We start from the raw sequence: 25,823 nt of genomic DNA, 5'->3' as shown, positions 1-25,823 counted from the left end.
CGTTAACGGTTCTGCCGGTCATGATGTTAAAAAAGAATAACACCCAGGAGCGCCATAAAAACATACATGTAACATTCGCCCGGAAGATACATATCGACGGATAACAAAACTAAGTCTTAAGACGACTGGCTAGCGTCTAAACAAAGCTTTGCATGTTTTTCACCGTCTCTACCAAGCCAGTACTTTTCGGTGGTCTTCTCTAACATCGGGTCGACAAAAACGTTACTGCTTTCGGCTTCGGTCAAAACACCCAAATTAACTAGATTACATGCAAAAATAGTGAGCTCATGGCTGGGTCTCAGTATCCCCAGACCACGAGGTCACTCCTAAAAACAGGGCTACTACTTATCATATTACTATTGTTTTTGTTCAGTAGATAAAAATCATCATCTCCATCGAAGATGGATCAACCCTTCCCCCCCTACTTCTAGCTCCTCATTCTTGTCAAAACGAATTAAGATCTTAATTAAATTCAAGTCAGGACATGACGGATGCTAAAATTCAATACAAGTTCATAAAAGTTCCCGTCCCGAGACCCTTCCGGATTCTTGAATCCGGCGAATCAAGCTCCTTAACCTCAAGTTCACGCTAACTCGGAGGGCTGGTTTTCACCCTTCACCGTTGTTCGCAACGGCCCTGCAACTATTGTAACAGCACAATAGTTGCAACTCGGAACGTCCTCTGCTGTTCGGTAGTTCGTTGTTGTTTTTTAGTCTCGATTTCGTACTGTTCGTAATCGCAGATAAAAGTTGTTCTGTTTCTTTCTGCTATTTTAGCTAAAATGGCCGTTTTAACATTTCTCAGAAATGTTACGTCATCATTTCGAAAATTTAAAATTTAGAATTCCAGAATCTTCTAGCCTTCACCGTTTGGCCAATCGTTCAAATAACGTCCTTATCCGTTCTAAATCGCCAATTCGGAAGGCTTGCTGCTAAAATACCGAATTCTGCAGAGACTGCATTTTGGCCATTCTGGTCGAATGTCACATTAGTATAATTGCATTGAAAGTTTCAGAACAGTAATTAATGGATCAAAAAATTGGTCCTCTGGCAAATAATCCTATGCGGGGACCAAAACCGATGAATAACGTCTCTCAGGGTAAGTTGAACGAAAAATTGATTTAAAATCTATTGATTCGATCACTGTTATCGTACGTTTTGTTTTCAAGTTTCGCCGTTCTTGAGTGGGTCTATGCAGCGAGACTCATCTGGCATCCATGTGCCTGCAAATCCTCTTCAAGCGGGATCATCTTTGAATAATCCTAATCCAGACCTCGCACAGTTATTTGAATGTCCTGTGTGTTTCGATTATGTGCTACCTCCAATATTGCAATGTCAAAGTGGCCATCTAGTATGCAGTACATGTCGACCAAAGTTGCAGTGTTGTCCTACGTGCAGAGGACCCTTAGGGTCCATCAGAAATCTGGCAATGGAGAAAGTGGCCAACACCGTAATGTTTCCCTGCAAGTACAATGGTGTGGGATGTTCGGTTACCTTGCTCCACACAGAGAAAAGTGAGCACGAGGAGACCTGTGAATATAGACCATATTCTTGTCCCTGTCCAGGAGCATCCTGTAAATGGCAAGGATCTCTTGACCAAGTTATGCCACATTTGACACAAGCGCACAAATCAATCACCACTTTACAAGGTTGGTCTTTCATACAGAATGGTTCACTTACCATTCCATACCATACCATCCGGAGATGAATGTCAAATATCTGAAGTCGTTGAAGCCATAGCCAAAATGTAACATATTCAGGACCCATAAAACTAATTTGTTAAGTTTTGGTCGTTGTCGTGTGTAAAAGGGCTTAATTACTTCTTATAGCGCTTCAAAGGCAATGGTTGGTTTTCAGATTTTTTGACGTCTTCTTGCTTGCAATTGCGATAACAAGTGTCTTGTAATCAAGCACTAGATTTTTTCCCTGTTAGACACGCAGTTGCCTTTTAGTAAGTTAACTCAGCGTACAAAATTCAGGCATAGGAACTCCCCTTGTACTGATCTAGCATTTGATATGATTGTTCTCTAGATCAGAGTGAGAAATATTGATGTTGACAAGTAGATATTTCTGCAGTAAACCTCCCCTCATGTAATGCGTTTTTTATGGTTTAAGTTTAGTAACTAGTTTATAATGGAACATGAAAATTAATTTTGAATATCGTTCACCTGCTGGGATTTTGCCTAAATTTGTCGACTTAAATTGGCATTCCTATCGTAGAGATAAGCTCAGATTATAATTGTGAAGGCTTTGGGACAGAATTTGAATTTTTCTCGATCTTGGCTTATGCTCGAAAAAGGGACTTTTGAACCATATCGCTGTTATGTAAATTGTATCAAGGTGATCGCCCAGCGAATTGTGCTGAATCAATTTACGAAAAAAATCTAGTTCATTATTGCAAGCCAATCAACGAAGGTCTTTACGCTCAAACTTGATTTTCGCGGTTTGAGTTTTATAAGTTCAATTGAAATTAATTTGTACTCACCCCTTTAATCTCTTGTAGGTAGATTATAAAGTTTTCATAATAATAATAATATTAATAATAGTTTGCTAAAACTGATAGTATGCTCTCCAATATTGAAAGTGCAAATTGAAATAAAAAACGAAAGCCAATAAGGTGAATTTCGTCAAAAGATAGTTTTTATTAGCTTGAAATGTGCATTAGGCTTAAGTCGGCTTCTATCACTCGGGAGAGCAAGTGATGTGTAATCGGGAACTATACTTGTTTCGCGCGGTTTCAGATGCCTAAAAATATTTGCATGGGACGTAAAAGTACTGAACATTTTAGTGTAAAACATGTATAGTCGTGCTCTGTGCCTGTTGAATATATAATGTGACGACTAAATGTGTAGTGTGTGTGTTGTGTTTAAGGAGAAGACATAGTGTTTCTGGCGACAGACATCAACCTGCCGGGTGCGGTGGACTGGGTGATGATGCAAAGCTGCTTCGGACACCACTTCATGCTGGTGCTTGAGAAGCAGGACAAGTTCGATGGCATTCAACAGTTCTACGCAATCGTCCAGCTTATAGGATCCCGGAAACAGGCCGAAAGCTTCGCCTACAGGTAACAACACATATACGGTCATAAATATAAGTACTTTTTACCAACACAAAGTAAATTTTTTTCCCGGATCATCCTTTGGAACTCACCAATGAGTATTTTCAATGAACGAAGTGAAGGCACTTTTAAGGCCGTGTTTGTTTTTTTTTTCGAGGAAATTTAAAGTTTTTTTTTGCTACGCTCATTTATTTTTTTCGCGATTTGACTTTGATTTTTTTTCAGGTTCAATTCATGTATTATGAAAATGTATGAGGTTTGTTGTTGGTTTTTCGCGACGCTTTAGCAAATTTTGGTACTTTTTGCAGAAATTTCAATTTTTCTCAAATACTTTTGTACTGTTTAAAAAAAATGGTACAAATGGAAAAACCGGCCGATTCGAAAGTTTCGGTAGAGGGATTTTTGGCCTATTTGTTTTGAGTTTTAATCTTTTCTCAGATTTTAAATGCACAAATGTGAGATGAAGATTTCAATGAAACGAACAAAGTGTGGGATCTCCCCTTTTCAAGCGGCTATTTCCTAAAATCTAAGAAGAAGATATGGCCTCAACAAGCCCCATTTTGACATTTTAGTTAATTTTGAACCTACCTGCGCACTTAGCTGTCCCCTGGGTTTTCAAACAAAAATTGGCCTTGGAAAATGTCCATTTTTTGAAATTTGCTGGTTTTTTGGAAAGTTTTTTTTTTCTAAAACAAACCTGATTCTGAGGTAAGCAGTTCATTAAACTAACATGGTGTTAGATTTTTTGTGCATAATCTGTTTTACCCTGTTTGTTTTTGTAGAAAAGCTGATATGGAATTTGGAAATTTCCTTTTTTCCTTTTAATCCGCTTTTTCTTTTTTTTGAAAATTACTAGCTAAATAAGTGGAAATCTTCAATCTAAAAATCAGGGTATGGAAAGCAGAGGCTATGGGTTTAGGAAAAGTCAAATTTTTGACCGTTTTGAACCAACCAAAACTGAAACAAAATTTTCAATTGAAAGAGCAAGTAATGGTTTTTTCTTTTAAAGAAACGGTTAATTCCCTATATAAGCGTTTCTAAAAACCTACTCCACTTTTTAAAATTTTGAAAATTACGCATTTTTGTATTAGTACAATTTATGATTTAAAATATTAGAACAGCTAGAACCAGCATTAGCTTGGCCACTAATTTACTTCTAAGCAACCGTGGCGCATATGCGAGGACGTGAGACTCCTAATCAACAAGTCGGATATTCGAAACCTGAACATTTAAACAGTTGAATTTTTTTGGTCGAATTTCGCTGCATAACATCGGCAATTTGATAGAAACTTTAGCTGCTATATTGGCGGCTAGTATTATTAAAGTAGTATTATCAAAAGAGATCGTGTAGCAGATGTAAAAACGTGATATTCCTAGTCTCAACAAATTCATTTTTTCAAGGTGTGTATTTAATCTTTTCCTTATTTCACTTTGTTTTGTCTGTTTGATTTGCATTTTCCTCGTTTGTGTTTGGGAAGCGGTTTTTATTCAGGTTTCCCAGCTGAATAAAAAAAATACCTTATCCAGTAATTGGTTTAGTTTTATCCAAAAATGTCTATCATAAATTTTTTGTAGAAATTCCTAGAAATTCAAGCCCATCTGTTTTCTTAGAAATTCGAAAGTTTTTTTTCAAAGCAATTCGGTATTTTTCTTTTCTGCTTACTTGCGTTCATTGATTCTTCCAATTGTCTGTTGGCCATGATCTGTAATTGGCTTAGTTTTATGACAAAAATGCCTATCATAAAAGATTCTTGAAATTCTAAAAGCTTCAAAGTCATGTTTTGTTTCTTCGAAATTCCAAACGTGAAAACGTTTTTAAATGAGTCAATTTTTTTTTTCGGTTGACTAGAGTCCCTTGGCACTTTTCCACCTGTCTGTTGGCTATTGGAGAAAAAAGTATGCTCTCATTGAGAATTGGGCTGGCCTTGTAGGTAAAAAATCCAGTGGATTAAAATCAATTTGTTGATCATGTTTCTTCTCAAAATGAATTTTTTTGAATTATGAAATTCAAAAGTTTCAAAAACTTGAAGTTTCTTATCGGTTTCCTTGAGTTATTTTTGTTTTCGAACTGATTGTTTGTGATGATGTTGAAGTAGTTGTCGGTTGAATGCATTTCTTCTTTGGCTGTGACCTGAGTTTTTTTTTAGACTGGAGCTTAATGGGAACAGGAGACGATTGGCTTGGGAGGCCACCCCGCGTTCCATACACGAGGGGGTCCAATCGGCCATACACAACAGCGACTGCCTCGTGTTCGACACAAACATGGCCAACCTGTTCGCGGAGAACGGCAACCTCGGCATCAATGTCACCATCTCCATGTGCTAACAATACACTACCACCCACCCACCCATCCTACCTCCCTCAGTCAACACAACAAGGACAACAACAACACCGCCACCCTACTGCCCCCCACTCACCTTCAACAGAACTGACAACTTAGGTTGTATCTCCCACCATACAGCCTCAGCAACCCCATCATTCCCTCAGGACCTAGCCTAGTATAGGGCAGCACCGTCCTCTCTCCCATCTCGACACTTTCTGTTGACCCACAAGGAAAACTAGACAAGCCAGACTGGAGAAAGGAAGAAGAGAGGAGACGACAAAATATTTGAGCAGAGGAAGGGGGGATATAATGAAGAGAAAGAGGATGATTAAGCAAAATACACAACACAGTATAGATGAACAAAAACTGAAACAACAAACTGTGATGAAATAGCTACACTTTGCTGGTGCGATTTTTTGTTAAATTCTCGTGTATTTATGACTACAGAAACCTTCATTATGCAATTGTCATTGGAATGATCACGAACCTTGTCCTTTGCTAATTGTAAAAGTGATCGCAATATTCCGAACACATTTGCTCCCCTAGTCTAGAATGACTGATTGAGGTGATTCAATGTGCTGATTGCGATTCTTGGTTCTAATGTGCTTTCGTTGCTGCTTTTTTTCTAGATATAATTTATGGTTAATTTTTTTGTTCTCAAATTCTATACTAACTAACACGCACACATGATCAGCAGCTGCTCTTTCGAAGTGCAACAGAAATGCATTCCTGATTCACACGTGATGTGTAGCTCAGCTTCGTCTCTGTATATGAAATTCCGGAGTGCAGCCAGTATTTAGACAGCCGCGTATTCATACTCGTCAGTATTTAGACAAATACTGTATGAACCAATCAGAATCGAGAAAAGACTTAAATAATCCAAAATAAATAATAATTATTTATTAATTTCTTCTTTGTCTCGATTCTGATTGGTTGAAACAGTATTTGTCTAAATACTGACCAGTCTGAATACGCGGTTGTCTAAATACTGATATGTAACCGAAATTCCTTTTAGGATGAAAAGTTTACTCGTCTGTTTGGTTTTTTGCTTCAACTTGCCTGGCATTGTCTGCTTAGTTTTGTCGGTTTAGTTGTGGCATAACATCATTTGTTCTGAATTGTTTGTTAATGTATGGCCATACCAACGAGAGACATAATGTATGCTGGCAGCTGCTTTTCTGTACACTCTGTGCCTCTGCCTCCCAATTTGCTCTACTCTGTCTCTTCTGTGTGCTCAAAGTATCCTTCTTCCATCCATACCGCCATGATATCTGCAAGAACCCCTCCCCTCCTACTCCCACTCCATTGTCCCCACCCATCCAGTTGAGCTGTGATTTACTTACCATATGCTTCTGCAATATGGATCTGTCACAGTCCGCCAGTGAAGTGACGACTCAGCTCCACTTCCTTTCCTACTTCGAAACACCCCTCCCCCAAAATCTCCACCTACTCCCTGCCCCACTCCGTTGATGTTGTTTGTTGCTCATCTTCTTCTAAGCGCAGTTACTGTGCAGCAGCCAATCAGAACTATTCAACAATCCCAACTGCTGCTGCTTCTGTCGCTGCATGCCCTACTGATATTAAGAATAGCACCCACTTCATCCCCCCTCTGTCACTGTCCACCATTCTACCATCCAAGTCAACATTTGCTAATCTACACCCCTCCCCCAACTGACTGTTCAGGGACAGTGGACTGAAAGGGGAGATGAAGTGGAGTGAGTGGGAGTGAGTGTTTGTACTTGAAGTTCATTCAGCTGAACATGTATTCATAGAATTTAATTTAAATTTTTAGAACATACATCTCTTTTTACAGCCACATCATCTCATCGAGCTTTTTAGCTTTTTCAAATTTCTCTCAAACTGCAAGGCAGGTGCGTTTTCAAATTTTAGTTCAGTTCACGGGAAAAGAAAATGACGGATTTTTCAAAGAGAAACTAATATTCAAACAGGTGTATTATTGATTACCCTTGCGATAAGCAAGGGTATTGCAACCGGGTACTAGACTTTTTCACTCAAAGTAAAAAGTTGAGGTAAACTTACCTTAGAAATTACCTTGAGTTACCCCAACAGTTAAGGCAAAAAGTGCTCACCTTAACTTTACCTCAAGTCACCTCAACTCACCTCAAGTTTACCTTAAAATTTGTGGGGAACTACCTTAAGTTGACCCAAGTTTACCTGAAAAAGTTACCTTAACTAAGAAGGTAAATATACCTTAAGCCACCTAAACTATTACCTTAGCTCAACTCAACTTTTCCTTAAAAATTAAGGTGAAACTACCTTGAATTTTACCTTAAGTTACCCCACTTTTACCTCTTTACTGCTCTAAAAGAGATTTTAAATTCTTGATTTAAAAAATTACCTACGAAATAGTTTTTAAAAAGTTTGCAAAATCTACCTGAACCTATCTTAAGTTACCTTTACTTTTTAAAATAAAGATTTTCTCTTAAAGAATTTTAAGGTAGACTTGAGGAAAATTTTACCTTAACAACCACTTACCTTAAGTGACTTAAGGCAACTTTACCTAACTTTTTTAGAGGGTTTTGCCGTAAACATTTTTGTCCACATAATTCGGACGTAAGTTCGTTCGCACTTGTTTTACTGCAGAGATAGTTGTAGTATTGGCATGTTAGGTATGAGCCTGCAGTGTGTGCCTGTCTGTAACAGCGTTTTTTTGTGCCAAATTTTTTTTTTTTTCGGCACTTGAGTGTCGGCTTTATTTCCGTCGGCTCATTTTTCCGAATGATATGATTTTTTTTTCAATTACTTTTATAAGAATGGTTGAAGTCTTAAAAAAGATTTGGACAAATTTTAATTACACTCCCAGACCCTTCCTAATAAAAGTGAAAATCTAAAAAATGAAAAACATTAAATATGTTCGATTTTTTTTGAATTAAAAAAAAATTGAAATTTTTTCGTTTTTGTTTTCAATTTACACAATAAATTCAGTTTTAAACTCTTATGCTTTTTTTCAATCAGCTGTTTTTATTATATATATGTTCTGGTGTAGGTAATGAGTTCATGTGTTTTCGCAATTTTTTTTCATTTTTCTCTTCAGCAATTGTTTTTTCTACAACAATTGAAAATATGTTCTCATTGCTAATAGCCCATTTTGGTTAAAAAATAAGTGGTTACAATTGAAAATTGAACGAGAACCGAGCAAGCTTGAGTTGCCAGCAAATCGGAATTAATTAAATTCAAAATGTTTGATAATTTGAATTAAAATTGCTAGTTGAGTTCATCGTTTTGCTAAGTCAAGTTGAGTTGCTGTCTGTCAATTTTTGTTCCTCCAGTTTAGCGTAGTTTCATTGTGTTAGGAGAGTAAAAATTGCGACCAAACAAGCTTGAACTACGATCAAATGAGAAATTTTGATAATCAATTTTTTTGACAATTTTGTTCAGAATAGCTTTTTGAATTTTAATAATTTTTTCTCACGTTGAGTCAATTTTGAGCTGTTTGCTGACTACATCTTTCTAAAGAATAGCTTAATGATATTTTTAATATTTGGTAAGTTTTCTCTTTATGATTTTTTGGTAAGCCGTTTTTTTTCTGCCAACTTGTTGTTCTTGTCGGATCGGATTTTTTATTTGGAAATGAAATCTGCGTTTTTTTGGCTTCACAGCTGTCCGAAATCCGTTGATTTATTTGTAAACTGTGTTCAGTTCCAGTTCATGTGTTTTTTTCATTCTTTTTTTCTGATCTATTTTTTTGGAAGTTATAAAAAATAAATTATTGAATTGTTTTTGAATTGATTTTCGAACGTGTTTGCGAAGTTTCTCATTGTCAGTAATGTTGTTTTTTTTAGAACTGTTTTTTAATTTTTCAGATAACGTTTGTCTTTCTAATTTGGTTTGTCTTAGCTTCTGAAAAACTGAATAACGTTGTTGGTTATTTATATGTCTTTCAATAGTTATTTAAAGAGTAAATCAGATTTGGTGGTATTTGGTTCTTTCATCAATTCAATTTACCAATAGTTCGATCGCGTGTCTTCGGAAGACCTCAATGCGTAGCAGGTAGGTTTAAAAAGTAAAAAACAGGTATGTTCGTTTGGTTGCTTTTTTTCAATCAGCTGTTTTTATTATATATATGTTCTGGTGTAGGTAATGAGTTCATGTGTTTTCGCATTTTTTTTTTCATTTTTCTCTTCAGCAATTGTTTTTTCTACAACAATTGAAAATATGTTCTCATTGCTAATAGCCCATTTTGGTTAAAAAATAGCTGTTACAATTGAAATTTGAACGAGAACCGAGCAAGCTTGAGTTGCCAGCAAATCGGAATTAATTAAATTCAAAATGTTTGATAATTTGAATTAAAATTGCTAGTTGAGTTCATCGTTTTGCTAAGTCAAGTTGAGTTGCTGTCTGTCAATTTTTGTGCCTCCAGTTTAGCGTAGTTTCATTGTGTTAGGAGAGTAAAAATTGCGACCAAACAAGCTTGAACTACGATCAAATGAGAAATTTTGATAATCAATTTTTTTGACAATTTTGTTCAGAATAGCTTTTTGAATTTTAATAATTTTTCTCACGTTGAGTCAATTTTGAGCTGTTTGCTGACTACATCTTTCTAAAGAATAGCTTAATGATTTTTTTAAATATTTGGTAAGTTTTCTCTTTATGATTTTTTGGTAAGCCGTTTTTTTTTCTGCCAACTTGTTGTTCTTGTCGGATCGGATTTTTTATTTGGAAATGAAATCTGCGTTTTTTTTTGGCTTCACAGCTGTCCGAAATCCGTTGATTTATTTGTAAACTGTGTTCAGTTCCAGTTCATGTGTTTTTTTCATTCTTTTTTTCTGATCTATTTTTTTGGAAGTTATAAAAAATAAATTATTGAATTGTTTTTGAATTGATTTTCGAACGTGTTTGCGAAGTTTCTCATTGTCAGTAATGTTGTTATTTTTAGAACTGTTTTTTAATTTTTCAGATAACGTTTGTCTTTCTAATTTGGTTTGTCTTAGCTTCTGAAAAACTGAATAACGTTGTTGGTTATTTATATGTCTTTCATTTAGTTATTTAAAGAGTAAATCAGATTTGGTGGTATTTGGTTCTTTCATCAATTCAATTTACCAATAGTTCGATCGCGTGTCTTCGGAAGACCTCAATGCGTAGCAGGTAGGTTTAAAAAGTAAAAAACAGGTATGTTCGTTTGGTTGCTTAAATAATTTTTATTAAATGTCCTTGCAACAATTGTGTAATCTGATTTTTTGATTTTTTTCTTGAGCTATTTTTGCATCGCAAGTGGTTCGAAGCTCTGCTTCGTCTCAGTGTAAAATTTTTTTGATTATGCTTTCTGGTTAGGGGGGCAACTAAACTAAAAGTCTGATTCCATGCTATAATTTTTTTCTTCGCTTTTATATTTCTGTAGTGTCGAATGTAATAGCTAGGAAGCAAGGGGTCATTACTTGCCATTTTTGCATTGAACTAGGCCAAAAAAGCATCCAAAGTTTCATTTGAATTGTCTCTATACTTAATTTTTGTGCAATTGAATGTTCAACTAGTCGCTGCGCTAATTTATTGCAGCAAACCATACTCGATAATTCTTCAGGTGAGACTTTACAAATGAACATATTGTGATAAGAAAACTTGCTCTCATTAAATTATCGTAAGTTTTGTGTATAAAACCAACGTGGTTTTTTGCAGAACCATAAAACTGTGTGGTAATAATTTGACTTGAAAACGTTTTTGCTTCTTTGTTCACCATATTTATTTTCAAGCTATCCGTTTACCGCACTTCATTAAAAAACTTGAAGTCGTTTTATGCGTTTAAAGTATAAAACGGTACGAAATATTTTGAAACGGTTGAAATTTATTGTAAAAACATATTATTGTCAGCAAAAAATTTATTGTCAGTTTTCGTTGACGCAATGTTTGTGGTTCTGCGAAATTTCAACTTCCTCTCCATTTAAATTAAGATGTTTTTTTTTGTGAAATAATTCAAAAGATTCTTCTGAGTTTAGGGTGCCAGATTGAATAGAAGCATAATTTTGAATTTTCGAAGAGTCGATGTTAGTAATTCAGACGGTTATTTAGGTTTTGATGATGGTTTTTGTTATTTATCTCAAGTTTTTTTTTTTTTTGCGGTTTGACTTTTGATTTCTCAGTTTACTTCATTTCCATTGTTAAAAGGAAAGCAAATTCCACTATTGAACAGCAAAACGGAATCGGTTGCAAAAAAGTGATCAAATTCAGATCTCCCAGCAAAATGATAAATATTTCCGATTCATTTTGCTCAAATTGGTTTAGTTTAATAAAACATTCTTCTAGAAAATCGAAGAATTTTAAGGCCATCTAATGTTTTGAAAATCGAAAGTTGCGAATTTTTCAAAAAAAATAAGGCAGTGTTTTTTTTCTGTTTACTTGCGTTCATTGACTCTTCACCAACTGTTGGTTGGCTACGTTTTTTCCAGTGAACCTGGGCCAGCGTGAATTACTTATTGCAATCTTCGATTTAGTTCAGCCTTTGCATTATTTACCTTAAAGTGTGACATCAATTGAAACGCGTAAGAAGAGTTAATGCTCCAAGGTATGTAATTAATTTTTTAAGTGGGGAAACTCAGTAAACAAAAAGCAAAGAGTTGATGTTGAATTAAGTGTGGGAAAGGATTCGTTAAAAATTTTTTAAGAGTTATTGTTCCGACCATTTGAAAAATGGAAGGGAACTTTGTATTCGGCTATGTTTTAGTTTTTTCTTTTTTTTTATTTCAACGCAAAATCAGCTAGCACAAATAATCATCGAAGAGAATTAGGTGATATATTCTATTACTGCCCTTACAGTCGTGATTCGAAAGACATAGAAAAATTCAAAAAATTTTCCCAGTGTCAAGAAAAATCGGGTTGAAACTTTTGATTTTTCGTTTCAATTCGAGCGAATAAAGAGATCAAGCAGGCTTACAAAAGCTTACTTTAATAGCTTAAAAGTTTAATTTAAACGTGAAAACTCAGTTTAATCAAGTAATTTAGTTTTTTTTGCTATATTTAAGCGCCTTCTTGGAATCAAAAACTTCAAAAAACTGCAAAAAAAATATTTGAAAAAAACTTGAGCTTTTTTTCGTTTTCTGGTCCTTTTTCTTCAAAAATTGTTTTTCATTTTGCGTAATTTACTATTTTGCGCAGTTTTTTGTTCAGCTCCTTCTATCACACCAGGCAGAAAAAAAACTTCTGAATTTGAACATTCAGAAGTTTTTTTTCTGTGCAAGTTGCACAGTAACGGGCTGTCCTTGTGCAAGTTGCACAGTAACGGCTGTCCTTGTTAAACACTACGATTACCCTAATTCCCAGAATGTAACAATAGATGAAAAAAACAGGACTATATCCCCAAAGCAAAAGTGGATTTTGCAGGTCAAAGAAATTTTGCATCAGTACTTTTTGCAAAGTCAACAAAGTCGCGATGTGTGTGCTTTCAATGGAAGTCAAATCAGATTGGATCAAAACGCTCGTCAAAAATTCAAGTTTTGCAGATTTTTCAGTTTTGTCACAAAATCAGATTTTTCGTTTTGTCCATTTATAGCAAGAGTGCGGCGATTTTTTTTTTTGATTTTCAGTTGGTAAGGAGAAGCTATCAACAATAGCTAACATTCTTTGTTACACTTGCGATTAGGAAGCATTATCAAATCGGAATATAGACTTTTTCGGGTTAACAACTTGTTAAACAGAATCACTTGAACACGCTTGAACACTTGAATTTTGATTTCATACTGAATTCAAATTTCCAAGTGTCTCAGGCACGCTTTATCTGGAGGTAACAAATATGCCTGGGCGGCAAAGGTCCTGGGTTAAATCTGACCGTGACCTGTTTTTTTTCCACACGGGAAGTTGTCCGTTTCAAGTAAATAGTCGCCTTATTATTTGTTTGCGTATGTTTTGTCGGTTTAGTTGCCACATCTGAGATTTTTTTTGCTGTTCATGCCAAAAAAGCGAAATATTAAACGCTTGAATAAAAAGTTCTTCGAATAACTCATACCGCTTGCTGTGTTTTCATATGCTGACCCAAGAACACTCCTAGCCTATAGTGTCAGCTAATTTACAGGCACATATTCCTGAATCGAAACTATTCGGTTCGAGAAAAACAATCGTGTGGCTTAGTTTTTTTTCAACCTCTCATATGTGCGCCTTTTTCCTTCTATCGTGTCATACTCTCATATAGGCTGTAATATGGTCAGATTCAAAATTACTCCTACTTTTTTCTTGAAAACATTCCATAAAACATTTTAGAGACCAAACTTGAAGGAACTTTTTACGAAAAAGGTCAGCGCTACCTAACGTTGGGAGGAAAAACAAGCTTAAGTTATTTCTGGTGCTTAGTTATTACTGCCTAGCTCACGAATTTTTTTTTTCAAAAAATGAGGATGTTCTGGATATTAAATTTATAAGGCATACTAATCAAAGATTCGGAAAGTTTCATCCGCTTTTTCAGAACACACTAAACGAATCTGAACTTATTATACAGTGAAAACATTTTAAAAAAATTACCTCCATTGCTTACAAATCAAAAAAATAACTTGAAAACCATGAAAAATAAATTACTCAAAAATTGGGTGAGTGATGAAATGATACGGACAATTTAAATCATTTTTAAGAGCGAGCAAGGCAATAGTTAGAAAGAGAATTAAAAACTGCAGAAAAGACTATTCATTTCAACAAACCCAGCATTTTTATCGATTACTCAAGACAAACTTTTAAACTGTTCAATGAGCTTAACAGAAAATTATCAAGTGCTTTATCAATACCTAGGTTTTCTTCAACTTTCTTCAACAAAGATCGTCCTTCCCCTTTAACTGTGTTTGAACAATTCATCGAGTTCTTTGTTAACATTGGTTTAATTATGCAAAAACATAAATCATCAAAGTCCCATAAAGCCTACTGAAGTAGAAGTTCGTTTTTTCTTGCACAAATCATCATTTCAATAAAATTTTGTATGCATTGATAAGTTTCCGGCAAACATTTCTTCAGGCGATGATATTTTAAACAACCGAACAATTAAATATATCTGCCTCGGTAATATCATCAATTCTATCGGAATTAAATAAAATACTAATCAATTTCACAACGAACTAATAAAAGATAAAGTTTTGCCGTAAATCAATTTTAGAATGAATTAGCAAAAGCTTAGTTTTGCCATTAATTCTATCGGAATTAGTCAAAACATAAAGCAATTTTACGCTTGTTTTTGTTACGCTTGCGATTAGGAAGCATTATCAAATCGGAATATAGACTTTTTCGGGTTAACAACTTGTTAAACAGAATCACTTGAACACGCTTGAACACTTAAATTTTTGTTTCATACTGAATTCAAATTTCGACGTGTCTCAGGCACGCTTTATCCGGAGGTAACAAATATGCCTGGGCGGCAAAGGTCCTGGGTTTAAATCTGACCTTGACCTGTTTTTTTTCCAAACGGGAAGTTGTCCGTTTCAAGTAAACAGTCGGTCTATTATTTGTCTGCGTGCGTTTTGTCGGTTTAATTGCCACATCTGAGATTTTTTTTTGCTGTGTGCAGATTTCATTGTAGTTGGTGTTCATGTTTTCATGTACTGATTGTTTTTTGACTAAATAACCTAATTTTGGTCGATCGGTAATAGTTCAAAGCTTTTTCATGACAACACTTTTTTTCACTCTAAAAGTGGTTTTTGAATTTTCATTAAACGCCATCGCATGTGTTTCCGGACTTGTTTCCCACAAACTGAAGATCATTCTAGACAACCTTTTTAGTTGTGGTTTCTTAGAACATTTTCCCGCTTTGTTTGGGTTTAGTTGCTTCCTTATCTTTTCTGTCTGCTAGCTTGCAATGCTATTTTGGTGGTATCGCCAGTGATCGTCTCTTTATAGACATGATACAATTCGATGAAGGCGGACGGACTCTATTCGATAAAATTGTGTTGGGCTTTAACAACTGAACGGGCAATTATTAACAAAATAATTTAATTGTAATTTAAACTGTTCATGCCGAAAAAGCGAAATATTAAATTCTTGAAAAATAAAATCTTCAAATAACTCATACCGCTCACTGTGTTTTCATCTGCTGACCCAAGAACACTCCTAGCCTATAGTGTCAGCTAATTTCCAGGCACGTATTCCTGAATCGAAATTATTCGGTTCGAGAAAAACAATCGTGTGGTTCCATTTTTTTTCAACCTCTCATATGTGCGCCTTTTTCCTTCTATCGTGTCATTCTCTCATATAGGCTGTAATATGGTCAGGTTCAAAATTACTCCAACTTTTTTCTTGAAAACATTCCATAAAACAATTTAGAGACCAAACTTGAAGGACCTTTTCAAGATAAAGGTCAGTGCTACCTAACGTTGGGAGGAAAAACAAGCTTAAGTTATTTCTGATGCTTAGTTATTACTGCCTAGCTCACGAATTTTTTTTCTTCAAAAAATGAGGATGTTCTGGATATTAAATTTATAAGGCATACTAATCAAAGTTTCGGAAAGTTTCATCCGCTTTTTCAGAACACACTAAACGAATCTAAACTTATTATACAGTGAAAACATTTTAAAAAAACTACCTCCATTGCTTACAAATCAAAAAAATAACTTGAAAACCAAGAAAAATAAATTACTCAAAAGTTGGGTGAGTGATGAAATGATACGGACAATTTAAATCATTTTTAAGAGCGAGCAAGGCAATAGTTAGAAAGAGAATTAAAAACTGCAGAAAAGACTATTCATTTCAACAAATCCAGCATTTTTATCGGTTACTCAAGACAAACTTTTAAATTGTTCAATGAGCTTAAAAGAAAATTATCAAGTGCTTTATCAATACCTAGTTTTTCTTCAACTTTCTTCAACAAAGATCGTCCTTCCCCTTTAACTGTGTTTGAACAATTCATCGAGTTCTTTGTTAACATTGGTTTAATTATGCAAAAACATAAATCATCAAAGTCCCATAAAGCCTACTGAAGTCGAAGTTCGTTTTTTCTTGCACAAATCATCATTTCAATAAAATTTTGTATGCATTGATAAGTTTCCGGCAAACACTTGTTCAGGCGATGATAATTTAAACAACCGAACAATTAAATATATCTGCCTCGGTAATATCATCAATTCTATCGGAATTAAATAAAATACTAATCAATTTCACAACGAACTAATAAAAGATAAAGTTTTGCCGTAAATCAATTTTAGAATGAATTAGCAAAAGCTTAGTTTTGCCATTAATTCTATCGGAATTAGTCAAAACATAAAGCAATTTTACGCTTGTTTTTGTTACGCTTGCGATTAGGAAGCATTATCAAATCGGAATATAGACTTTTTTGGGTTAACAACTTGTTAAACAGAGTCACTTGAACACGCTTGAACACTTAAATTTTTATTTCATACTGAATTCAAATTTCGACGTGTCTCAGGCACGCTTTATCTGGAGGTAACAAATATGCCTGGGCGGCAAAGGTCCTGGGTTTGAATCTGACCTTGACCTGTTTTTTTTCCAAACGGGAAGTTGTCCTTTTCAAGTAAACAGTCGGTCTATTATTTGTCTGCGTGTGTTTTGTCGGTTTAATTGCCACATCTGAGATTTTTTTTGCTGTGTGCAGATTTCATTGTAGTTGGTGTTCATGTTTTCATGTACTGATTGTTTTTTGGCTAAATAACCTAATTTTGGTCGATCGGTAATAGTTCAAAGCTTTTTCATGACAACACTTTTTTTCACTCTAAAAATGGTTTTTGAATTTTCATTAAACGCCATCGAATGTGTTTCCGGACTTGTTTCCCACAAACTGAACATCATTCTAGACAACATTTTTAGTTGTGGTTTCTTAGAACATTTTCCCGCTTTGTTTGGGTTTAGTTGCTTCCTTATCTTTTCTGTCTGCTAGCTTGCAATGCTATTTTGGTGGTATCGCCAGTGATCGTCTCTTTATAGACATGATACAATTCGATGAAGCCGGACGGACTCTATTCGATAAAATTGTGTTGGGCTTTAACAACTGAACGGGCAATAATTAACAAAATAAGTTAATTGTAATTTAAACTGTTCATGCCGAAAAAGCGAAATATTAAATTCTTGAAAAATAAGTTCTTCAAATAACTCATACCGCTCGCTGTGTTTTCATCTGCTGACCCAAGAACACTCCTAGCCTATAGTGTCAGCTAATTTACAGGCACATATTCCTGAATCGAAATTATTCGGTTCGAGAAAAACAATCGTGTGGTTCCATTTTTTTTCAACCTCTCATATGTGCGCCTTTTTCCTTCTATCGTGTCATTCTCTCATATTGGCTGTAATATGGTCAGATTCAAAATTACTCCGACTTTTTTTTTGAAAACATTCCATAAAACATTTTAGAGACCAAACTTGAAGGACCTTTTCACGAAAAAGGTCAGTGCTACCTAACGTTGGGAGGAAAAACAAGCTTAAGTTATTTCTGATGCTTAGTTATTACTGCCTAGCTCACGAATTTTTTCTTTCAAAATTTGAGGATGTTCTGGATAATAAAATTATAAGACATACTAATCAAAAATTCGGAAAGTTTTATCACACTCTGCACTTATTATACAGTGAAAACTTTTTAAAAAAAATACCTCCATTGCTTACAAATCAAAAAAATAACTTGAAAACCAAGAGAAATAAATTACTCAAAAGTTGAGTGAGTGATGAAATGATACAGACAATTTAAATTATTTTTAAGAGCGAGCAAGGCGATAGTTAGAAAAAGGATTCAAAACTGCAGAAAAGAATATTTATTTCAACAAATCCGGCATTTTTATCGATTACTCAAGACAAACTTTTAAACTGTTCAATGAGCTTAAAAGAAAATTATCAAGTGCTTTGTCAATACCTAGTTTTTCTTCAACTTTCTTTAACAACGATCGTCCTTCCCCTTTAACTGTGTTCGAACAATTCATCGAGTTCTTTGTTAACATTGATTTAATTATGCAAAAACATAAATCATCAATGTCCCATAAAGCCTACTGAAGTGGAAGTTCGTTTTTTTCTTGCACAAATCATCATTTCAAGAAAATTTTGTATGCATTGATAAGTTTCCGGCAAACACTTCTTCAGACGATGATATTTTAAACAACCGAACAATTAAAAATATCTGCCTCGGTAATATCACCAATTCTATCGGAATTAGTCAAAATATAAAGCAATTTTACAATGAACTAGCAAAATTAAAGTTTTGCCATTGCAAAAAGGAGGATCAAAGACACTCGATTTGATTTACCTTGCGATGTTTTTTTTACCATTAAATTCTTCTTTTGAAGTTTTTTGTTTGTCAAACTTAATTTAGGTTAGGGCAAATTGCGATAAACTTTTGAAAAATATGTTAAATCTACATATTTTTTAAAAAATTTTCTGATTTTTTTTCGATAATTGATTTTGTATTTTTTGGGTCCACAAACTTTTCATGCTATTTTGAACTGTATTGTAAGTGGTGCATAGCTGTGGTTCGCCTCTATGCTCTCCTAGCAATAAAAGCTGAACTGTTTCTGATGGTTTTCAGATAATTTTGTGTCTATTTCAACTCTGTCGGCTCATAAAATCCATGCATTTTTCCAGTTTTCAATCAATTTTTGAGAATGTAATTCGTTTCATGACAAAATAATTCAGAAAATTTGAAATCAGTTTTTTGGAAATGTTTTTAAAAAAACAACATCCAAAATTTCAATTGTATTTTAAGTGTTGTCAATTTTCAATTGTCTTTGTTCGTCCTTTTTCACCCGAGTAATTTTTTCTGAAAACTTGAAAATTTTTAAATGATGATTATTTAATTTAAGAGTTTATGCGCAAATTTTTTGGTCTATGTTTTTAATGATTTCGTTTGTCACTTGATTTTTATATTGATTTGAGTGGTTTAAATGACTTGTCTCAAAGTTCTGATTTGAGTGATTTACATGGCTTATCTCAAATATCTGAAAATTTTGGTTAAGTTCTTCTTTGTTTGCGTTACAGGTTTTTTCGGCGTAAATGGTGGCAAATTGTTTCGGTTTAGTTGCCTCGGCTTACTTACTTTGAAGAGCGATACTTGATTTCTATCCGTGTGCGTTTTATGACCTTTTTCGGGCTCCACAGCGTCTACCCCAATTTTTTTACACAGTTACCACTCGATGATTTTTGTCAAATTGCTTAATGATGCTGGCATTTGTCTTTCGCCGTTGAGTTCAATTTGAGACAAACGTATGAATCTTTTGGTTGCCGTTTTGTCAGCATTTTTCTCGACTGGTAGGCTTCGGCTAGCTGCCATTCTATATTTGGGTTGTATCGCAAGTTTCGAATCTATTTGAATCTGGAAGGTTGATGAGTTTTTATTAGGTGGATTTATTTGTACAGTCTTTTTTAAATATCACATATAAGGACATCTCGGCTGATATAAATTGTTTAAAAACAAGAAAGAGTATGATCTAGGTTGACTTTCAGAATTTGTTTTTCCTCAGAAAGACAAAACAAGAGTCATAAAAATCAGTTTTTTTTGAAAATTGCATTTCTGAGAAATAGAAAAAATAGCATTGGAGAAATTGCACCAGCTAAGAAGAATCATACGTTGAAGCCCCATTTTTCTATGGTCTTACGTTTTAAGACATATGCGTTATGCAAACTGGGGACGACGCAGCATTTTTTGTGTAGGCGGTGAAATTGACAAGACAGTATGTTTTGGAGACGTTTTGTACGCAACCTTTTTCACCTGATTTTTTTTTGTCTAAGAAATATACATTTTTGCCCATAACGTAGTCCAATCATAGCACGTTTCAATTGGCTAGTTTTATGACGTGTTTGGTTAATATGATGATGTGTATCATTTAGTTGTAAGAATCATTCTCTATTTGACAAATTTTACAAAAAAGTCATCATAGTAAAAATCAATCTTTTTGTCAATACGCGATAAAAATTGTAATGGTCAAAGTTGTAAAAATAGTCATTTTGAAATTGTTTTTTTTTTCTCAGAGAAACAGCAATTCTTTCTATTTTCAGTTTTCTGTCTGCAATTTTTCTTTTTTGCCTTCCAGTTTTTTGTCTCTCTCAAATTTTCTTCAGTTGTTACACCATCGAGTGTGCCTTGAAATCGCGAAATAGACTTTTTTCCGTAAACAACTTCTCCTACAATTAATAAGGAGTTGAACTTGCTTTTTTTTAGTGAACTTTTGCATCCTTTAGGTTCCTTCCTACTTCGCCTAAAGATTTTGCTGTTGCTTTTGCACCTTGAAGTCTGGGGTTCGAGTCTCGGCCGGACCTTGTTTTTTCAGTATGCTTGAAATTGAAAAAATTGGCATTGAAAAACCGGTAGAAATTAAACTGTCGAGCTTTCGTTTGTCTGCTTAATTTTTGTTGACTTAGTTGCCACATCATGGATTTTTCTTGTGCTGTAAGCAAGATTTCTTGTTCTTTGCAAGTTTTGTTTATTGTAGTTTCAGGGGGACTTGAAATTTCGTTTTTGTTTTATTTTTTTAAAATCAGTTTCTTTTCGGCGCGAAAAATGATGTCTGCTCAAATTCGTCGATGTTTTTTCAGAATCTCAAGTTTTATTCCGTGGTTTTTTTTTCAAATTTCTCGCTAGGCATGTGTGTCTATTATGACCTTTTATCTAGATAATCGAAACATTTGGTAGATCTATATAAGTATATATAAATGGGCAGAAATACATTTTTTCATTCTTTTTTTCATATGTTCTAATTTTTTTTTAATTCATTTGTTTCAAAGATTTTGTTTTTTTTATCTCGGATTCATATGGCTTCGTATGAATGAGTAATGTTTCTAAGTAATTTGTTGTTTTGAGGGGACTATTTTTTCAATTTTTAAGTTTTCTTGAAAACACTTTTTTCACTGTGTGCCTGCTTCAGTATTGCCGTCTTTCTGACAGCTTCGTTAAGCTCTGTTGCGATGCTTTTTTACCATTTAGTTGTTCTGGTTGACATAACTGTTTGTCAAACAGAATTTTGGTCATGGAAAATGAGAGACACATTTGAAATTTATGGTAAATCTAGTTTTTTGGCATTTTTTTTTTGTTTTTTTTAAACTGCTTTTGTTTCAATTTGGGTCCACGAAATTTTCACGCTACTTTTGTACTATATCATTAGTAGTGCGAAGCTGTGCATCCACTTTGTGCTACCCTTGCGATCAGCAATGTTGTTGCAAGCTGGTACTAAGTTTTTCCAGTAAATAATTTTGCTCATGTGTAATTTTAGTAGGAATGCTAATTATAAAACATAAGTCACTCTCAAATTAACCACCTGAACCCGTTTACTTGTTAAATTGTGGGTTTCAAACGCAAAATTTTATTTTGACATTTTTTTGCTTAACTGCTCTGATGGTTTTCAGCTTATTTGGTGTCTGCTTCAGCTCTGTCAGCTTTTCTAACCTAATTTTTTGTTACTCTCTAGGCAATTTTTGAAAAGGTAACTTGTTTTTGACAAGATATTTCAGAAAGCTTGAATGTAATTCTCCCGATGATTTGTGAAAAAACAGCATCAATTATTTCAGATATTTTTTATCATTGTCAATTGTCTTTGTTTATGCTTTTTCACCCAAGTAACTTTTTCCGAAAACTTAAACAACTTTAAATGATGTTAATTGAAAGCATGATCTTATGCGCAATGTTCTGGGTCTAATTTTTTGGATAAGTTTGTTTGTCATTGGACTTCCTACATTGATTTGAGTGATTTAAAGGACGTATCTAAAAATTCTCTATGTGCATGTTCTACAATTTTGTGTAAGTTCTTCTGTTTCGTGTTACCGATTTTTGAGCCTAAATGGAGTCAAACTGCTTTGATTTAGTTGCTTCGTTTTAGTTAGTTTGAAAAGCAAAAAAATGGTTACTATCCGTTTGTGTACATCGAAGAGGGCATAAAATTTTACATTTTAAAAACCATTGTAGGTTTTAAGTTTCTTATGACCTTTTTTCGGGCTTTATAGCGTCTACCCCAGTTTTTTTAATGCAGCTACCTCTCGATGATTTTTGTAGTTTTGCTTATTGATGCTACCCGTAGCGAACTTTTTGGCCATAATCATTTCTGATCATTGTAAAATCATACAAAATTCATGTCTGTAACTGATGTGCAGCATGTCTATATTCGGCATGCACATACCTGCATCAGACGTGTGCTAACTGAAGAGATGCTCACACCTGCAGGATGCATGATCATGCCTGAACTGAACATGCTCACTCCAGCAGGATACATGATCGTGCCTGAACTGAATATGCTCACACCTGCGGGATACATTATCATACTTGATTTGAACATGCCCACACCTGCAGGATACATGACCACGCCTGATCGGAACATGCTCACACCTGCTTACATGCCTGAACTGAGCACTTTTACCCGACATATTCCAACTCACCAAATGTATCTAAATTGCTCTGCTGTCCGCTGGTAGATTTTGCTACGCTCTTTTTAAAAAACAGACTCAAATCGTAGAAAAAAATGGCTTCAAATTGGTATCTTCAGTATTATAAGATAATTAAAGAAATTTGTTAAACTGCAACAACATCATAAACTCAGCTCAATAATTTGAAATTTTACTTCAATTTTTTTTTCAGATATTTATAAATAAATGATTTGATCAAAACAAAAAAGAATAAAAAGATTTGATCAAACCAAAAAAGGATTGTTAAATTATATTTCCTCCGTGTCTATCAGTTTTTTTGACCACCACTCCAATAATCATTCCCTCAGCGTGAGGGGGGAACCCGAAAATGGAGGAAATAAAACTCAAATGAATGAGCCATAAATTGAGCCTTAAATTGGAAATTTAATTCAAAATGAATGATTAGTTCAGGTTTGAATGCGAACCTTAAATTGTGAATCAAAACGAGCGTTAAACAAACTCTGCACAAAATGCACGTTGTTTGAATGCATATATAGCATATTGCAAGATCTGAAATGACGTAATCAAGTCTGAATTTGTCAAGTTTTCAGTCAGGCGTTATCATGTCTGCGGCAAGCATGAATATGTCTGCGGCAGGTATAAACATGTCTCACTCAGATCTGATCTTGTCCACCGACCCTGTCTGTTGAAAAATACGTTTGCTCACTTGTGAACAGGCCTGCATAATGGGGGAGGAGTCCTGAGAATATTCTCTCCCCTGCTAAATGGATGATCAGCAGTGAAATGGCACAAAAAATTCAGTACGGGTAGCATTTATTTTTTTTGTGACTTTTTTTGATTGAGTTTATTTTGAGACAAACGTGTGAACCTTTTGGTTGATGTTTTCTCAGCATTGTTTTTCGACTGGTGGCATTCGGCTAGCTGCCATTCAATATTTGGGTTGCATCGCAAATGGTGAGAGTTTCTGTTTTGCTTCTATGATTGAGTCTGAAAGGTTGATGTGTTAGTTTCAGATCGATTTAATTTTACAGGTTTTTTTAAATATTACATGTAGTGACATCTCGGCTATCGTAAAAATTTTGACAACAAAAAATTGTATAATCTAGTGTAATTTTGATAGTTTTTTGCTAAGAAAGACAAAACAATTTTCATTATAGTCCGTTCAAATGAAACTTGCATTTCTGAGAAATAGAAAAATTATCATTTAAGAAATTAAACAAGCAAAGAAGAGTATATATCAAGGCACCATTTTTCTATGGTCCTACGTTTTAAAATCTATGCATTATCTAATTTGGGAACGACACAGCTTTTGTTGTCTAGGCGTTGACGTGACAGTATGTTTTTACACTAGTTGGTTCCCCTTTCTTCTAAGAAATATTCATTGTCTCTATATTTCTTTTTTGTATACAAAACAAAACGTTCTCTCTATTGCCTGTTTCTTCTGCTAGTTTTCAGCACTCTCTTCAGCCATAATTTTTTTCTTTGCTTTTCAACCTCTTTGTCTCTCTCTGATTTTTTTCAGTATTTACTTTCCAGTGTGTCTTGTAATCGGGAACTAGACTTTTTTCTCCGTAAAAAAAACTTTTCTTACAAATTTTTAGGAGTTGAACTTGCTTTCTTAATGAACGTTTGCATCTACCGGGTTCCTTCCTACTTCTCCCAGAGGTAATGCGGCTGTTTTTGCCTTTTGAGCTCTGGGATTCGAGTCTCGGCCGGATCTTCCCGGGTTGACCTCCATACACCGAAAATGCTTATCATACAATTCCATACATCAAGCGTGTGGAAAAATGCTTGTCATACAATTTTCATACAATTTTGAAAAATGGTTGAAAAAAGATTTAAACCCGTTTCTGCGGCTGTTTGACTCTATTAAAACAGTCTGATGATGAAAAAATTGAGGTTTTTGTTTTTTGAAAAAAACGCTTATCATACAATTCCCATATATGAAAATTGTATGATAAGCATTTTTTTCATTATTGATTAAATTTTCAGAAATCTTTTGAAAATATTTTTAAGAAGCTAAATATGATTGAAAAGCGTTTTTTTGCTCAATGTAAGTCTTTTTTCATAGAAAACAGCATTTCAGTTTGTAATGAAAAAAATGCTTATCATACAATTCCCATATATGAAAATTGTATGATAAGCATTTTTTTTCATTTTTTATTAAATTTTCAGAAATCTTTTTAAAATATTTTTCAAGAAGCTGCATATGAGTGAAAAGCGTTTTTTTTGCTCAATTTAGGTCTTTTTTCATCGAAAACAGCATTTCTGTTTGGAATGAAAAAAATGGTTATCATACAATTTCCATATATGAAAATTGTATGATAAGCATTTTTCCGATTGAAAAAAAAAATCAAAAAAGCTCAGAAAACGATTTTCAGAAAAATTCAAATGAAATAATAGCGTTCATTGTTCAATTGAAGCGCTTTGGACGTCAAAAAACGAGATTTCCTTTTGAAATGATAAAAAAAAGTTCTCATATTTGAAATTTATATGATGAGCATTTATTTCATAAAAGCGAAAATTGTTTTAAATCTTCTGAAAAAAGTTTATGAAACAACTATAAGCTTGCTCTGGAGGTAATCCAATTGCCTTTGAAAACTAAAGTCAGTGGTTGCTTCCCGACCGGACCATGTTTTTAACCGTTTGAAATTGAAATTTTATCCGGAAAAATTGACTAGTCGGGTTATACTTTGTCGGTTTATAATTTGTCGACTTAACTGCCATTCCAAATTTGTTTGCGGTGTGGCCAGTTTTCAATTTATTCTTAAGTATAGTTTATTATTGCCTGTAAAATACAAAAGTTTAATCTTTTTAATACCTCAAAATTTGATAAAGTTTATGATAACCATTTCAGATTGTTTTCAATTCAATTGACCTCTAACCATTAGTTGTCATTTTGGTGAACGCCTGAAAAAAAACTGAAAGCGTGTTAGGGGACGCTGGGAAAGTACTAAAAGCTTGCTCAAGGCTAGCTGTTGTGTTTCTTGTCTGTTTTTCTGAGATTGAATATTTTGTATTTCCAAAATCAATGTTGTCTATGTCAACCCTGTTTTTGGTAAATTGTGTTTTCAAATTAAATCGCGTCCAACTACGGGTTTTGACTTTGTGCACGCTTTGAAAAAATCAAAGCTTGCTTAATGCTGATAGATGTGTTTTTCGTGAGTTCTTCTGAGATCGAAAT

At 34.2% G+C, this 25,823-nt stretch overlaps 2 protein-coding genes across 3 annotated transcripts in view; both read left to right on the top strand.

Annotated features, from left to right (window-relative positions):
* The window catches only part of LOC134848125 (E3 ubiquitin-protein ligase SIAH1A-like), a 75,077-nt gene extending 68,822 nt beyond the window's left edge, over window positions 1-6,255 (top strand). Inside the window, exons 2-5 of one of the 2 annotated variants that reach the window (XM_063865479.1) lie at window positions 1,016-1,098; window positions 1,169-1,648; window positions 2,871-3,063; window positions 5,205-6,255. In XM_063865479.1, coding sequence (XP_063721549.1) covers window positions 1,026-1,098; window positions 1,169-1,648; window positions 2,871-3,063; window positions 5,205-5,382 — 924 coding nt within the window. In that variant the 5' untranslated portion in view covers window positions 1,016-1,025 and the 3' untranslated portion in view covers window positions 5,383-6,255. Of the gene's footprint in view, window positions 1-1,008; window positions 1,099-1,168; window positions 1,649-2,870; window positions 3,064-5,204 lie in introns of both variants that reach the window. The other variant, XM_063865480.1, reaches the window with a different exon arrangement.
* Window positions 6,256-11,032: 4,777 nt separating this feature from the next.
* Window positions 11,033-25,823, top strand: part of LOC134847836 (uncharacterized) — a 97,033-nt gene continuing 82,242 nt past the window's right edge. The window contains exons 1-2 of the mRNA XM_063865063.1: window positions 11,033-11,379; window positions 11,782-11,897. Coding sequence (XP_063721133.1) covers window positions 11,888-11,897 — 10 coding nt within the window. The 5' untranslated portion in view covers window positions 11,033-11,379; window positions 11,782-11,887. The remainder of the gene's footprint in view (window positions 11,380-11,781; window positions 11,898-25,823) is intronic.

Source organism: Symsagittifera roscoffensis, chromosome 6 (genome assembly GCF_963678635.1).
Source record: "Symsagittifera roscoffensis chromosome 6, txSymRosc1.1, whole genome shotgun sequence".
Taxonomy (NCBI): Eukaryota; Metazoa; Xenacoelomorpha; order Acoela; family Convolutidae; genus Symsagittifera; species Symsagittifera roscoffensis.
Note: the sequence above shows the minus strand (reverse complement) of the source record. Positions and strands in the feature narration are given on the sequence as shown.